Raw genomic sequence first — 13588 nt, 5'->3', positions numbered from 1 at the left:
AGACACTGGGAAGGGACTTTTAGGAACGCGCTTTCCAATTCAAAAACTGGAGAAAGAGCCCGAGTCTGAGCAGTCTGAGCCGTCCCCCCCCCCCCATCAGTTAGAAAGAGAAGGTGGGTACAAGGAAGACTGGCAGGACTCTTTAGTTTAAACTGTTCCTGTTGAGCAACTACAACTCCTGTTAGTCCTATAATTTTATATTATAATGTATTTAAAGTGAATAAATTGTAATGAAAAATAAAATTAAATAGCTAAAGTAAATCGTAAGTGGAAGTGCATCTGTCAATTATATTATAATTGTATGAGATTTCAAAATATTAATCTTTATTTAGAAAAAAATACACATTGGTTCTATTCATGAGCTTACATCAGCAGTTACACATGTTCAGGGGCATAGGGCATTATTAATATACCATGTAAGGTGCTAGAAATGGGTAAACCAGTATTAGTGAGCCTGCCCGTGGGGGGGGGGCACCGCTGCGCCAGGCAGTGTCCCACATTGTCCCTCAGAAACATACCACTTGTCCCCCCTTGGGCTTATTAGCAGGTGGTCACCCTATTTACCGGTGTTATTACATAATGTGGGTTGGCCAATTCAGTCAGCTGAATATTTTTTCTATTTCTGCGTTATGATGACACTATAATTTACTCCTCTGTGTTTCAGGGAACAGTTGACTCACTGGCCACATCACTGCAGCTCCGCTCTCAGATCCAGGTGAGTGTCCAGCTCTTGAGTGTGTCAGACCTCCAGAGAAGGCAACTTCCTCCCATGTGCGTCAGCAGACAGGCTGATAAGAGGCCATGGAATTGCCTCGTCATGATTATCCTGAGCAAAACCAAAAAGTTAGACTATAAAGTAACATTGGACTGACTGCGATGCAGAGAGCTGGCCCTGAGACGGTCTTTGAATGTTTGGGATTAGCTCCTGAAATACGGTCAAATGTGACAAGTAGGGGTGCAAAAACGCAACAAATTACAAATAAATAAATACCTGAAATTCCTCTTTTGTTACGACTCAATTGCAGTTGATTCAATCTTAAGAAGCTAGTTTGTCTGCTCCATTGTTTTTACTTTCCTATGAAGGAAAATGCCATCCTCTAAAATTACCTGTTGCTCAAAAAATTAAACTATAACTCAAAATGTGACCTTTATAGACATAGTTCAGTAAATTGAAGCCATGCCATTGTATGTATTGAAACAAACTTTTTTTTTCTTCTCCTTAAGGAATCCCTTGGACTCAGCAGTACCACGTCCACCCCAGAGACTGAGAGAAGGTGAAAGAGAATCCCTAATTATAATTTCTGTTTTAAAGAAAGTTGAAAATCCACCAGAAAGGCGCGGCATCCTTGACTAGGGAAGGATCTAAGGTGAAGCATCAGTAAGAACAGGACACGTGATTCAAGGGAGGATTATAAGCACTAGAGCCGACCGATACTGATACAAATATTTGGTTATTTAAAAATCTGATCTTCCAATATATCGGCCTATATATTTTTCTTTTAAATTCAGAAACACGTAACAAAACAGTAACAGATTTCCCTAATTTTTGGTAACTAATGTGATAATAATTTTTTTTATTGTCACAAGAGAACAGGGGAACATCAAAATATATTAAAGTTCAGATAAAAAAGATGTATAGAAATACAAACTTAAGATAGGAAACTTAAGTCCTTTTGAACAAAAACACAATAACAAAAAAATAATCAGTGTTGCCACCACGGATGTTGTAGAACGCCCGCTGGGGGACAAACTATGCAACGCTAACGCTCATAACATGGTGTACCATCCATTTTATTTTATTTTTTAAATATTTATAAATTAGAATCATTTATTTGTCAATAGAAATGATTCAGATGGGGGGGGGGTCTGCCATTATAAATGCCAATACCGATATATTGATAAATGCCTAATATCGGTCGATAATAACGGCCCGCCGATATATCTGTTGGGCTCTAATAAGCACCAGTAAATACTTTAATAGATAATAATAATAATAAATATGTCTGGAACTGTTGATGTATCCGGATAATGTATAGTGTTTTGGCTTTACAGACTACCCTATTATCATTTTATTATATTATAATATAAGTCGTATTACTTTTGGAAGCTGAACTGTGTTTTCTCTTCCTGTATTATCTCTGTGTCAGCCTGTGGACACGAGCCTTTCCTCCGTTTCCTGGTGCCCTCCACTCACATTTATGAAGCATCACTGTGTCACCTATAAACATCCTTCCTTCCCTCCATTGTTTCTTTTGAGGGATTTCAAAGATGAGTTATATTTTGTCTAAAGCTGGAGATGACTTGGGTGATGACTAATCTTAAAACAACATATGGATTTGATTCATCTTGTTTAAGTGACTGGACATTGAAAATTGAACAAAATCCACATTTTTATAATAAAGGATTTTATAATAGTAAGGAACAGGTCTGTGTTATTGAGACGCTGCCCACTAGTGGGACAAGTATATAATAATGCTGGAGGAAGCTGATAGCTATCACTTATCAGTAACACATTTTAATGACTGACACTATTGTTTTTATTATAGTTTTTTTTATAGGGAAGTGTTTCTGATCTGTGCATTTGGTGTCTTACTGTCATGCCATTATTTATTGTGGTAAATGGGAGCATGTGCAGACGGTTCCTGTGATTAACCGCTACCAATACAGATATTTTTACACTTGTATAGATGAATTTATTTGGCAATGTTCAAGATTTGATCATGCAAACAATGTATTCAATGTATAGTTTAGAGACAATGACTAGGTGTTAACTGAAAACCAGAACATTTTGTAGATGGATAAACGGCTGCTTACAACAAGGTGACAAACCACATCTTTTCAGTGTCAGCAAGACTTAGAATTAGGATACCATAGTTATTTAACCAAACATGAACAGTATATATTATAATAAATTTACAAAACAGAAAACACAGGTCTGATCCACAAACTCATGAGAGAGAGCAACAACAACCAGCCCAGAGAGAGAGGAAGAGGGAGGGTGAAAGTGTGCAGGGAATGCAGAGGTCACGTTAGCGCTGCTGCTGTAAAACCCTGAGTGGACATGAAAAAGGATCTATTGTTCCTGTGATGGCTGGAGAGCACTGACCTCTGATCATCAGCCAAGAGCAGCCACTCTTTTTCATCTGTTTTGACTACTTTGATTTCCCTTTATTAAGATGCTAGGGTCATGAGGGACAGTGCGCTTCTGTGAGTTTTATTATTTCTTATTTTTTTTAAATCTGACGCAAGAGGATAGAAAGACATGTTAAGGGAGATGGTGGGATAGCAGGAAAAATGAAGAAAATGACTTTGGAAAACAGGTACTGGTCTGTTCAGGGCTTTCAATCTCTTTTGAACTCTTCAAATTAAGTAATATTTTTGCTTGATTTCCAGGTTTCCTGTGCAAAAATCTAGCTCTGATGATGGATCAGGAGGTAAGTTGAAATTGTATATACATCTTAATTATATGCATCATATACTTATCGCTTCATTGTACTGCAAGTACATTCTGATTGATTTTTAATCTACACTAAACTAAGTTTACAGTTAAGCTTTTCAAAAATGGTTTTGTGTGTATTCATGGTTGTAGGTAGACTATTGAAATTTTGGGCATAACCTAATACTTTGTTTAGAAATTAAGTGCAATTGCTAGAATTATTGTTTACCTACAGTTTGGATATTTCTGTTTACTTTTGTGGTGGTGCCCTTTTATTTCTTTTCTCTGCACTAAATTAAACTGAATCGTTGTATTATATAGGAAAATGGGATGGAAAGAGAAAGAGCAAGTCTATTTGGCAGAGTTTTCGAAAGTCACAGAAAGGAGTGTTGCGTCAGATTTCAAAAGGTATGTAAAGTCAATAACATGATAAAGGAAATGATACCTAAAGGAGTACTCAATGACATACACATCTTTTTTGTTATTTGACACTCAAGATGTATTTTAATAAAATGCCTAAATAAAGCACTCAGTTTTGTTTAGTTCTGTCAGCTGACATCTCTACTTTTTACTTGACAGGTGATGACGTTGGTTTTGTGGCCAGTGAAATCACCATGAGTGACGAAGAGCGTATCCAGCTGATGATGATGGTGAAGGAGAATATGATCTCTATAGAGGAAGCCCTGGCACGGGTATGATCTCATGCATCCCAAAGTTCTCCACTTTACTGCCATGTGAAAGTTGCGGCTGCTGTGTTTTTTTTCCTTTTTTTTCTACTTTAAGAGTGTGTTTGAATTCCAAAATGGTTGATCAAGTTGCAAAATCAGTGTGCAAATTGGAATGCATTAAAAAAACAAAAGTTAACAGCATTTTCAGCTTTGTGAAAGAACTAACATTCTGATGTAGGCATGTGGTTAAAACATGGTTTTATCTCCCTTTGTGTGTGCCAGCTGTTTGAGGATGAATAAGTTATCAGCTTGTTCTCTAGCTCTGCATCATGTACTAACAGGGTCATCTTTTCCCACAGTTGAAGGAGTTTGAAGTACAAAACAGACAGACGTGCAGGTCCGATCCCACAGAGTGGACCGATCCTTCCAGTCCCACCACAAATGAGTCTTTCAACTGCAACGTAAGTCTCTAAGCTCCCTGTCTGAGGGCATCTTAGTTGATTTATAATGCTGAATCACACCTTCAGGCAGTGTGTTGTGCATGAGGGCCTCTGATCTACCAGTGCCAAGGCTGCTGAGCTGTTGACAGCGCCTCTCTCTTTCCCTCTGTCCCTGTCCTGGCGATGAACCGGGGCCCCACTAAAGCCCTTCATCTCAGGGCCCTCTCCCAACTGCAGGGTACTGGGCAGACTTCTATTCATCCCTGTCAAAGCGCTAACCCCCTATTGTGCTGTAGTGAGCGGCTGGATTCAGCACAAGGCCCTGTTATGCAGGCCACAGCTCTTTTATGCATGGGTGGGGTGATTAGGGGGCTCAGGTTCAGGGCACATTTTTCAGATTCATCTGGATGGCCTGACTATTTGTGTGTGTGTGTGTGTGTGTGTGTGTGTGTGTGTGTGTGTGTGTGTGTGTGTGTGTGTGTGTGTGTGTGTGTGTGTGGTGTGTGTGTGTGTGTGTGTGTGTGTGTGTGTGTGTGGTGTGTGGTGTGTGTGTGTGTGTGTACTTTCTGTGAAAGATGGTTGGAAGTCTGTTGCATCCTTCTCTGTTGTTTCTTTGTTAATGTTACCTCATCTCTACTTGCATTACATTTCTGTTGTGTATTTAAACTTGCTAATCTGCTTTCATTTTGTCTTTTGACATCTATTCTGGGATGCGCATGCTCGTGTTTTGGTCAGCAGATAAAACCTCAACATCTGTGTCAAGAGTCTTCAAATGTACAACTGACTTTTTCACTAACCATCAATTCATATTATGGTTGAGGGAATTTCCAAGCCACTAGCTTTTCTTTTTCCCTGAAATAGAAAGCCTTTTCTAGTGTTGTGAAACAGAGCCAATAGGACAGCTGTATGCATGGGCTTCAGTGTCATCACTGTGGTTTCCTACCACATATCTAAATTAAACTACAAGTCATTTCTACAGAAGGCTCAGCAGGTACCTGCAGCAGCATCTGCAGCATGTACACAGCTTACATACTTTTTTTTGTTTCATACAAGTGCGTGAACAGTTGTTAAAAGGTACCTTGTAATGTGTGAGCTCAAGCACTACATCTGAGTATCAAGGCAGCGAAAGTGTATCTCCTTTCATATACAAAGAATTTGGCCTTGCAACTGGTAGCAGTCTGCAGTAAACAGACCCATCGTCTTATTTTACTGTAATTGCAAAGCTCTGTTGTAAGACAAAATGTTTTGGTCCCTCCCGTCAGCTGCCTTGTGACCTGTCAGACAACGAACAAGAGGAATCTGTGACATTCAGGAGACTCCATAAACTGGTCAATTCAACCCGGAAGGTGAAGAAGAAACTGATCAGAATTGACGAGTCAAAGAGGCCTGGATTAGATGGTAGCTAAAACCACTATCCTACTATATCTCATAAAGCCTAATTGTCTACCTTTTTCATTGTCCCTCCATGTGATGCTACTGGATGAAAAGTGTTAGAGACGTTGCCTTTATAATTCAAGTAAAATGTGTGTTTCTGTATGTGCAGCCAAGATGTAAAAATCAGTAGGTGTTTACAGCAAGAATATACTGTGTAGTAAGAGGAAATGGAACACCACAATGCTGAATGTGACGCATAGTCTAGAGACAATATCAGTAATTGTGCTCATTCTAATTACTGTTTGACTAAGAATAATAATAATGGTATTTAACGTGAGTTTTCTCTAGTTGTGTAGGCTTTGTGAATATATATTTTGAAGAATATGTTTTCCCAACATGATTTTTCAGTACATATGACATTTGGCATGCTGGAAATGTCCCTATAACAGCTTGTAGACTATTGGACACTGCAATACATCATAAAAAAAAAAAAACATTCAGACTGGGAACAATAAAGAGGTGTTCCTAGTTGCATAGGCGTCGATTTCGTTGGGGATGGTGGGTACAGATTTTGTCATGGGTCATATTGTTCCCACCACTTTTTTTTTTTTTTGAAACCTCAACCTCAATTAACAAAAAAAAATAAAAAAGTTCATAACACACATAATTCTTGAGCAACAGATGCCAATAAATCATATTGTTGTGAATTGAGAGCAGTCAGCTCATGGTATATTATAGCGTTCATCTGTGCGACACACATTTTTTGCTTTTTCAATCTTGGCGAAATTTTCAGTGCAGAACTTGCAGAAGTTGTGTTGTGTGTGTGAATATGGTCAATTATATTGGGAATTAAATCCAAATATTAGGAAAAGACATAGCCACACATTTGCTCAATGAACTTCAACACGTAGCCTATGGTAGGCCAGGCCTATTTTCCTTTCCTAGCTCCTCTCTCTGAGTCTGATGTCACGTCATGTCTCATTGTCAACATGGTACATGGAGCAGAACATAGTGGGCCATATGTCTAATGCTTTTTGAAAACTTAAGGCTTTCTTGATAAAATAAAACGTGTTGGACATCATCAAATTTTTTTTAATACATTTTTATTCATTTATATTAGTAAGCTACAGGATAGCATCTTTCAAAACATGACCTGCGCGAAAGAGGAGAAAAGGTGTTATTGTACCCACTTCTGAAAATGCACTTCCGAATGCGGATCTGTCCCCAGCACATTTCAAACCAAACCAAATGCCTATGCCCAGTAGAATTGGCAGCATTTGCATCATTATTCCATTCAATGATCTCTGGAAGATAATTTTCACCTTTTTATGACAATAATTATTTAATAGACCAAAACCATTAAGTTAATTCATCAAAATTGAAAATAAAGACGATTTAAATTCTGATTTTGCTGAACTGATCTGAAGTGGACATCATGTCTAGCTGATTTTTTTATATTTTTTAACACTCCAACCCTATTTGTAGACAAATCTTAAACTTGAGGATTTCATTCCAATTTACCTAATTTTGTTGAGATTTTCTTGTGTTTTTCCTTCTCCGTTATGCTCTTTTTACCCGCCAGAGAGCCTAATGATAGATGGTCTTCCTTTTGAAGATCCCAGCACCTCCTTGTACTCAGGTGTGCAGAAGAAACATGCCGTTTGCCCCTTCGACTCCCTGGCTTCGGCTCTGCAGGAACATCTGACATGTGACAGGGACTCCAACAGCCTGAGCACCTCCCCCTCCTCCAGCAGCCTGGACACCTGCAGCAGCCAGAAGATCTTCCGGGCCAAGTCTAGTGGAAGCCCGATTCATAAGGAGACAAGTGTAGCGGGGGAGGTGAGGGAGGCAGGTGAAGGCAGTGGCTCTTCCTTTTCTGAGATGGAGGGTTGCAATGATGAGGACCCCAAAATCGCTCGCTCATTGACTGATGGAGAGCTCCGTCACCGGATCCTCAGCCCACTCAGCCATCATGGGGTGAGTACATAGGAGAGATTATTGAGAGATTGTAGTGTGTGGAGCATTTCTAAGGCTGCTGTTAAGAATTAATATAGTCTAGACACCTGCAGTTGTTTAAAAAAAAAACTGATATCATCAGCATTATGCAAGTTGCCCTGCATGCACTACTCCAGCAACTGCGCTGATGCCCGTGAAATATAAGTGTAGTCTTGTTAAGTTTCACAAATCCGTTATTGGTTCTGAGAAAATAAATATATTCGCCCATCATAGGATCTGTGGTGACCTTACCTGCTTGTGAGGAACTTATATGCCCCATGTAGCATCTTTAAAAAATATATATATATATATTGTAGATTAGACCACAATTAAAAAAGAAAATTGAATGCATGGTCTAAAACCTCATTGTACTCTGCAAGGAAACCACTAACATCACCCACATCCCTGCATCTCTACTTATGAATGTCCTGTTTTTTTTGTTGTTGTTTTTTTTCCACAGAGAGCTTGTAGTTTTGGAGGATTTGACCTGACCAACCGCTCACTGCACGCCTTCATCTCTAACAACGATAACCCTGTACGTCACTGTCATTCTTCCTGACTATCTCATGAACTGAATCAAAATAACTAGTTTGTTGATCTGCCTTTTTTCTGCTTTTTGTGTACATAAATTAGAGTAACGACGGAGATGGTAGCAGAGATCCTATTAAATCTCCATCAACATCTCGTATCTCCCTGGGGAAAAAAGTCAAGTCTGTGAGAGAAACTATGAGAAAACACATATCCAAGAGATACCACTGTACCCTCCCTGAACAGGTACGTGCTGTTGGTAGAGTTCACTACAGCACAGAAGCATCTATCAGTGTTACTATTGTAGATTGTCCCTATAGGTAATGTTTAAAAGCATAGGTAATAATGTTTTTTTCCTCTGTGTCTTAGTTAAGCCCAGAGCGCGTATCCAGCTGCCCTCACTCACCCCAGCAGACAGACTCTGACTCTTTGGAGAAACCCAAACTAAAGCCGGGAGGATCTGTGGAAAGCCTGAGAAGTTCTCTCAGCGGACAGAGTTCCATGAGTAAGTCTGTGTGTTTACAGTACTTATGTGCCAGATCTGGGTGTACTGAAAATAATTCTCTGTGTTTGTTTTCACTTGACCTCGGAACACCAGATGTGTGGGACATACATGTTATCATACATGTTTATCAGAGGGGTGTTTCAAGGACATTAAATGGCTTTTGAGATAGTCTAAACACTTGGTCTCTGTGTGTAACTGTGTAACAGCTGGCACTTTAAAAGAGGTATAAAAAATATTTTTCAGATGCTAACAGACCCGTGCAGTCTTGTGGTCATGAAGTGGCTCTGTTGTTTCCTTGTGGTTTTGTGTAGGTGGTCAGACTGTGGGCACCACTGACTCCTCCAACAGCAACAGAGAGAGTGTGAAGTCTGAGGACGGGGAGGAGGATGAGCTGCCCTACCGCGGACCCTTCTGTGGACGCGCTCTAGTTCACACAGACTTCACCCCCAGTCCGTACGACACAGACTCCCTTAAACTTAAGGTATGACAACGTTGTCGATCCAGTAAGTTAGACAATAGAAATATAGATATATGCCCATTATTGATCCCAAAACTGGGAAATTACTGTTACAGCAGCAAGTTACAAGGACACATACAGAAAGTACATGAAATATACTAGAAATAATAAGTAAAAAAGTAGATAACAAAAGATAAAAATACCAGAATACCTACTCTGAAAAAGAAGGTAACATGTATGTACAAATAAAATAAATTATTTGTGCATACTGTGTGTATGTATGTATGTATATATATATATATATATATATATATATATATAATGTGAAGTAAACTATGTGCAATATTGTAGCTTATGAGGTAATGCATGAGAGATGAGCTGATAGAGACTCCATTGGTCTGGTCTTGCAGAGCGGAGACGTCATTGATGTGATTAGTAAGCCTCCGATGGGTACATGGATGGGGATGCTCAACGGTAAAGTCGGAACCTTCAAGTTTATTTATGTGGATGTCCTGAATGAAGAGGAGGTGAAGCCCAAAAAGATGCGCAGGAGGAGGAAGGCCCGACAACCCAAACCCACCTCGGTAGAGGAGCTCCTTGATCGCATCAACCTCAAAGTAATAAAGTTACTACATTATCAAACACATACACACACACACACACACACACACACACACACAGGTGGAGGGAAATGACAAACAAAGGCATAACTTTGACTTGTAAACAAATCCAGCACTGGGATATTCCATATTTTTGTATATGTTTTAGATGAAAGGAGTACCAGTGGGTGATGAATGGGTTAAAATTGGTTCCAGCTGTATTTAAAGAAACATTTTGAAAAACATAATAAATTTCTTGCCAAAAGTTAGATGAGAAGATCCATACCACTGTGGTGTCTGTATGCTAAGTAACAAGCTCAACCAGGACATGGTTAGCTTAGCATATAGGCTGGAAACGAAGGGGAACAAGGCTATCCTTGCAGACTCTACAGACTCAACAGTTTCTTGACCAGGCACCAAGCTAATTATCTGCTGGCTCTAGCCTCATATTTACTATGCAGACATGCTGGTTTTGTTCTTCTCATCTAACTTTCAACACAAAAAGTGTATGTCAAACTCTTCCTTTTCAATATTTACAGCTTGACAAATTGGAGAAACCTACTGAATCTTTGAGTGACAACAAAGTGTAGAAACTTGTACTGTAACATCCTATTTTCTCATCTACAAGTCAAAATACTGTTTAGCAGTTGTGAAACTGTGCATGGTCAAATGGATTTCTTCCATAGATTTGTACTGATCTGTGTGTGCATTATCCATCCTCTCCACAGGAGCATCTCCCCACCTTCCTTTTTAACGGCTATGAGGATTTGGACACATTCAAACTGCTGGAGGAGGAGGACTTGGATGAGCTGAACATCAAAGACCCCCAGCACAGAGCTGTGCTGCTCACCGCTGTGGAGCTGCTGCAGGAGTATGATGGTGGGTCAGGTAATCCACAGGCTGTTATATCTCCCCTGAGCACTACATAAGGAACACTTAAATATAATCAAGGACAGATAATCAAATTTACTTATACAAGGTTGAGATGTTGAAGAATACAAAGGGTTGAATTCCCCTTTCATGATAAAATAACTATCACTTAAGGAAAAGTATAGATTACAGACAATCATGCAAAGAGGGCCACTTAGAGGTTTCTATAAATATACTGTATATGTCTGTGATATATCTGTGAAGGTTTGTTTCAACTCAGTGCAGGTGATTTTGAAACTCTTTCCCCTACTATCACAAATAATGTCACAGTTGGTATGTCTTGATTGAGTTATTTCCAGTCCACAATTTAAAAGAATGTGGTAATATGTCTTGTGGGTGCTATCTCCAAAAGCAATCCATGCATAGACACATGCAAAGTTCCCTGGTAATTAAAATTTGGCTATATGAAGAAAATCAAAAATCACCATATTTTTGACCAAATACCTTGATATCGATACTATTTGTGCTTTCACAAAATATTTACACAATGAGATTTTTGATAAATAATCATTGATATTGGGGATATAATGACTAAGTGGCTAAAGGCAAATAATAGGACACCTGAAACGGTCTGCTAGGTTCAGAAAAATAGATCCCTTTACTGTAATGTAGCCTTTAAAACCAAGAGGAGACTTGTGTCATATTATGATATCCAAAAATTAAGACAATATCTAGCCTTATATACTGATATAATGTTAATCTATTACCCAGCCATACTTGAGATTAGGGTTTAATATTTTTCCTGAAAATTAGATGAATCAGATCCCGGGAAAAGATTACCCATATCCTGGGAAAAAGCTGTTTTTATTTATTTATTTAGCCCAAGTAATGTATTGATAACATTCAAATATGTGTTCCCAAATCTAAAACTGACATTTTTTATATTATTTGTATTATCATTATTTGGGCAAAAGAACACAGTTTATGTCCATAGTCAACACAGTTTGCAATGATCAATTCTGCTGCGTGATCAAGTGAGCTGCGAGTGTGACATCTGCTGCAGCGCTAACTATGAAATGCCAGGTGGATAGTCTGTGACTTGTCTTCTGAATATCTAGACAACCCCTAGAAAACCAATATTTTACAGAACTCCATTATACAAACTAATGAAATGTGCTAAAGTAAACCACTGAATGATTCCTAAACCATTCTATTAAAAGAAATCCATTCTGTGGCTGTTGAGATTTGTATGCTGCTGCAAACGGGAATAATCTCTCAAAGTTAACCAAAATATTTTTTTATATATGCAGGCATATTTCTCTTTTAAACACATACGTTCAACATAAGTTGAACTAAATGAAAGAAAACGACCCACAGAAATGTACAACTGTGTACTGCAAAAAGACAGGGCCATAGGCCAATGTAAAACTGGATTGAAAAAAAAGAAATTCTAAACACTGCGACAATATCAGCATTGGATTGAACTCGTGACAAATTGGCTGCAATTTAGTGAGGCTTTAATACCGTGGCTACATGACAGCACCGTCGCCTGCATCAACGTTACCGTATGACATCAATAGACGCACACTCCTTGTGTTTTTTTATTTAATTTTATTTCCCGTTTCCCGTCATAACCTTTACCGGGAAATAGTCTTGATCAGATTTCCTGGGATTAGACCCTACTTGAGATCATAAAATGTGACTGTCTGCCCTCTGTTGGTGGTGCTGTGCATTGCAGGAAGCAGCGACCTGGAGCCAGGCAGTCAGTCTGGAGGCTCACAGGAGAAGCTGCTCCTGGACAGGCGTGGACTCACGGGCGACTCCCCGCGAGACTCCGGCTGCTACGAGAGTTCCGAGAACCTGGAGAACGGTAATGACTCCCTGAGTCGCCTGTGATCACTGTCCTCCTCCTCTTCTGCCTCATCCTTCACTAGAAAGCCTTGTTTGGTCTTCAGTTCTTCTTGATGCTCGAGCATTCCAAGCCACCAAATTCAGTTTTCATCCTCTTCTGGAAAGACTCTATCGTCACTATTACTTCTGCTGCTTTTTTTTCCAAGCATTTTCTTCTTCAAGTCATACTTTCATTGGTTTCTGCATCATTGAATCCAACTCTTTTGCAGTCACTTTAAGGGCTTTGAGAACTGCCATTGCCTTTCTTTACAACCATTATATTATCTGTATGATATTCAAAATGGAATAACACAAGTTTCTCTGTTATTATGGGACTAGAAAGTTCACTTACATCATATTAAACTGACCTAAAGACATGTTTCACACCCTTGAACAAACTATATGGAGCGGCTTGCAGGTCTACTCACAAATAAATCTGCAGTTGTGAGTTGTGTGGTGGTTTTTGCGTTTGCTGGAAATGGTGACTGTTGAACCGATGTGTGACAAGATTTACATAGTTAAAAAAAAACAAAAAAAAACTTTCCCAGTAATTTGAGTACATTTTTACTGCGAATGCTTGCTTTATTAATAGCCACATCATTCTTATTGTGTATTAAGTCTAAAAATTGTTGGAACTGCTTAGAGTTGTGCTTGCTGTAAATGAAGGTTCTTGTGAATGTGAAAAGGTCCAGTGGTTAGAGAACAATGTCAGATCAGCCACACTTGTACAGTGTATTTCTCTCAAGATTTTTACCATTTGTGTGTATATTTTTTTAGTCCACTAAAAAATAATGTTGCACAATATTTTATCATGTGCCTAAAAAAA

General features: G+C 39.0%; 1 protein-coding gene across 3 annotated transcripts in view; it reads left to right on the top strand.

Moving 5' to 3' along the window:
• sash1b (SAM and SH3 domain containing 1b) overlaps nt 1-13588 on the top strand; it is a 53021-nt gene that overhangs the window by 37621 nt on the left and 1812 nt on the right. For 2 of the 3 annotated variants that reach the window (XM_032500813.1, XM_032500814.1), the window contains exons 3-17: nt 665-715; nt 1225-1274; nt 3394-3434; nt 3758-3844; nt 4016-4128; nt 4464-4565; nt 5807-5942; nt 7501-7895; nt 8374-8448; nt 8547-8687; nt 8811-8946; nt 9258-9427; nt 9814-10020; nt 10731-10881; nt 12611-12742. In XM_032500813.1, the coding sequence (XP_032356704.1) occupies nt 665-715; nt 1225-1274; nt 3394-3434; nt 3758-3844; nt 4016-4128; nt 4464-4565; nt 5807-5942; nt 7501-7895; nt 8374-8448; nt 8547-8687; nt 8811-8946; nt 9258-9427; nt 9814-10020; nt 10731-10881; nt 12611-12742 (1987 nt within the window). Of the gene's footprint in view, nt 1-664; nt 716-1224; nt 1275-3000; nt 3321-3393; nt 3435-3757; nt 3845-4015; nt 4129-4463; nt 4566-5806; nt 5943-7500; nt 7896-8373; nt 8449-8546; nt 8688-8810; nt 8947-9257; nt 9428-9813; nt 10021-10730; nt 10882-12610; nt 12743-13588 lie in introns of those variants that run through there. The other variant, XM_032500815.1, reaches the window with a different exon arrangement.

The sequence above is a fragment of the Etheostoma spectabile genome, chromosome 20 (assembly GCF_008692095.1).
Source record: "Etheostoma spectabile isolate EspeVRDwgs_2016 chromosome 20, UIUC_Espe_1.0, whole genome shotgun sequence".
NCBI lineage: Eukaryota > Metazoa > Chordata > Actinopteri > Perciformes > Percidae > Etheostoma > Etheostoma spectabile.
The sequence above is the reverse complement of the archived record's forward strand: the minus strand, read 5'-3'. Positions and strand labels throughout refer to the sequence as shown.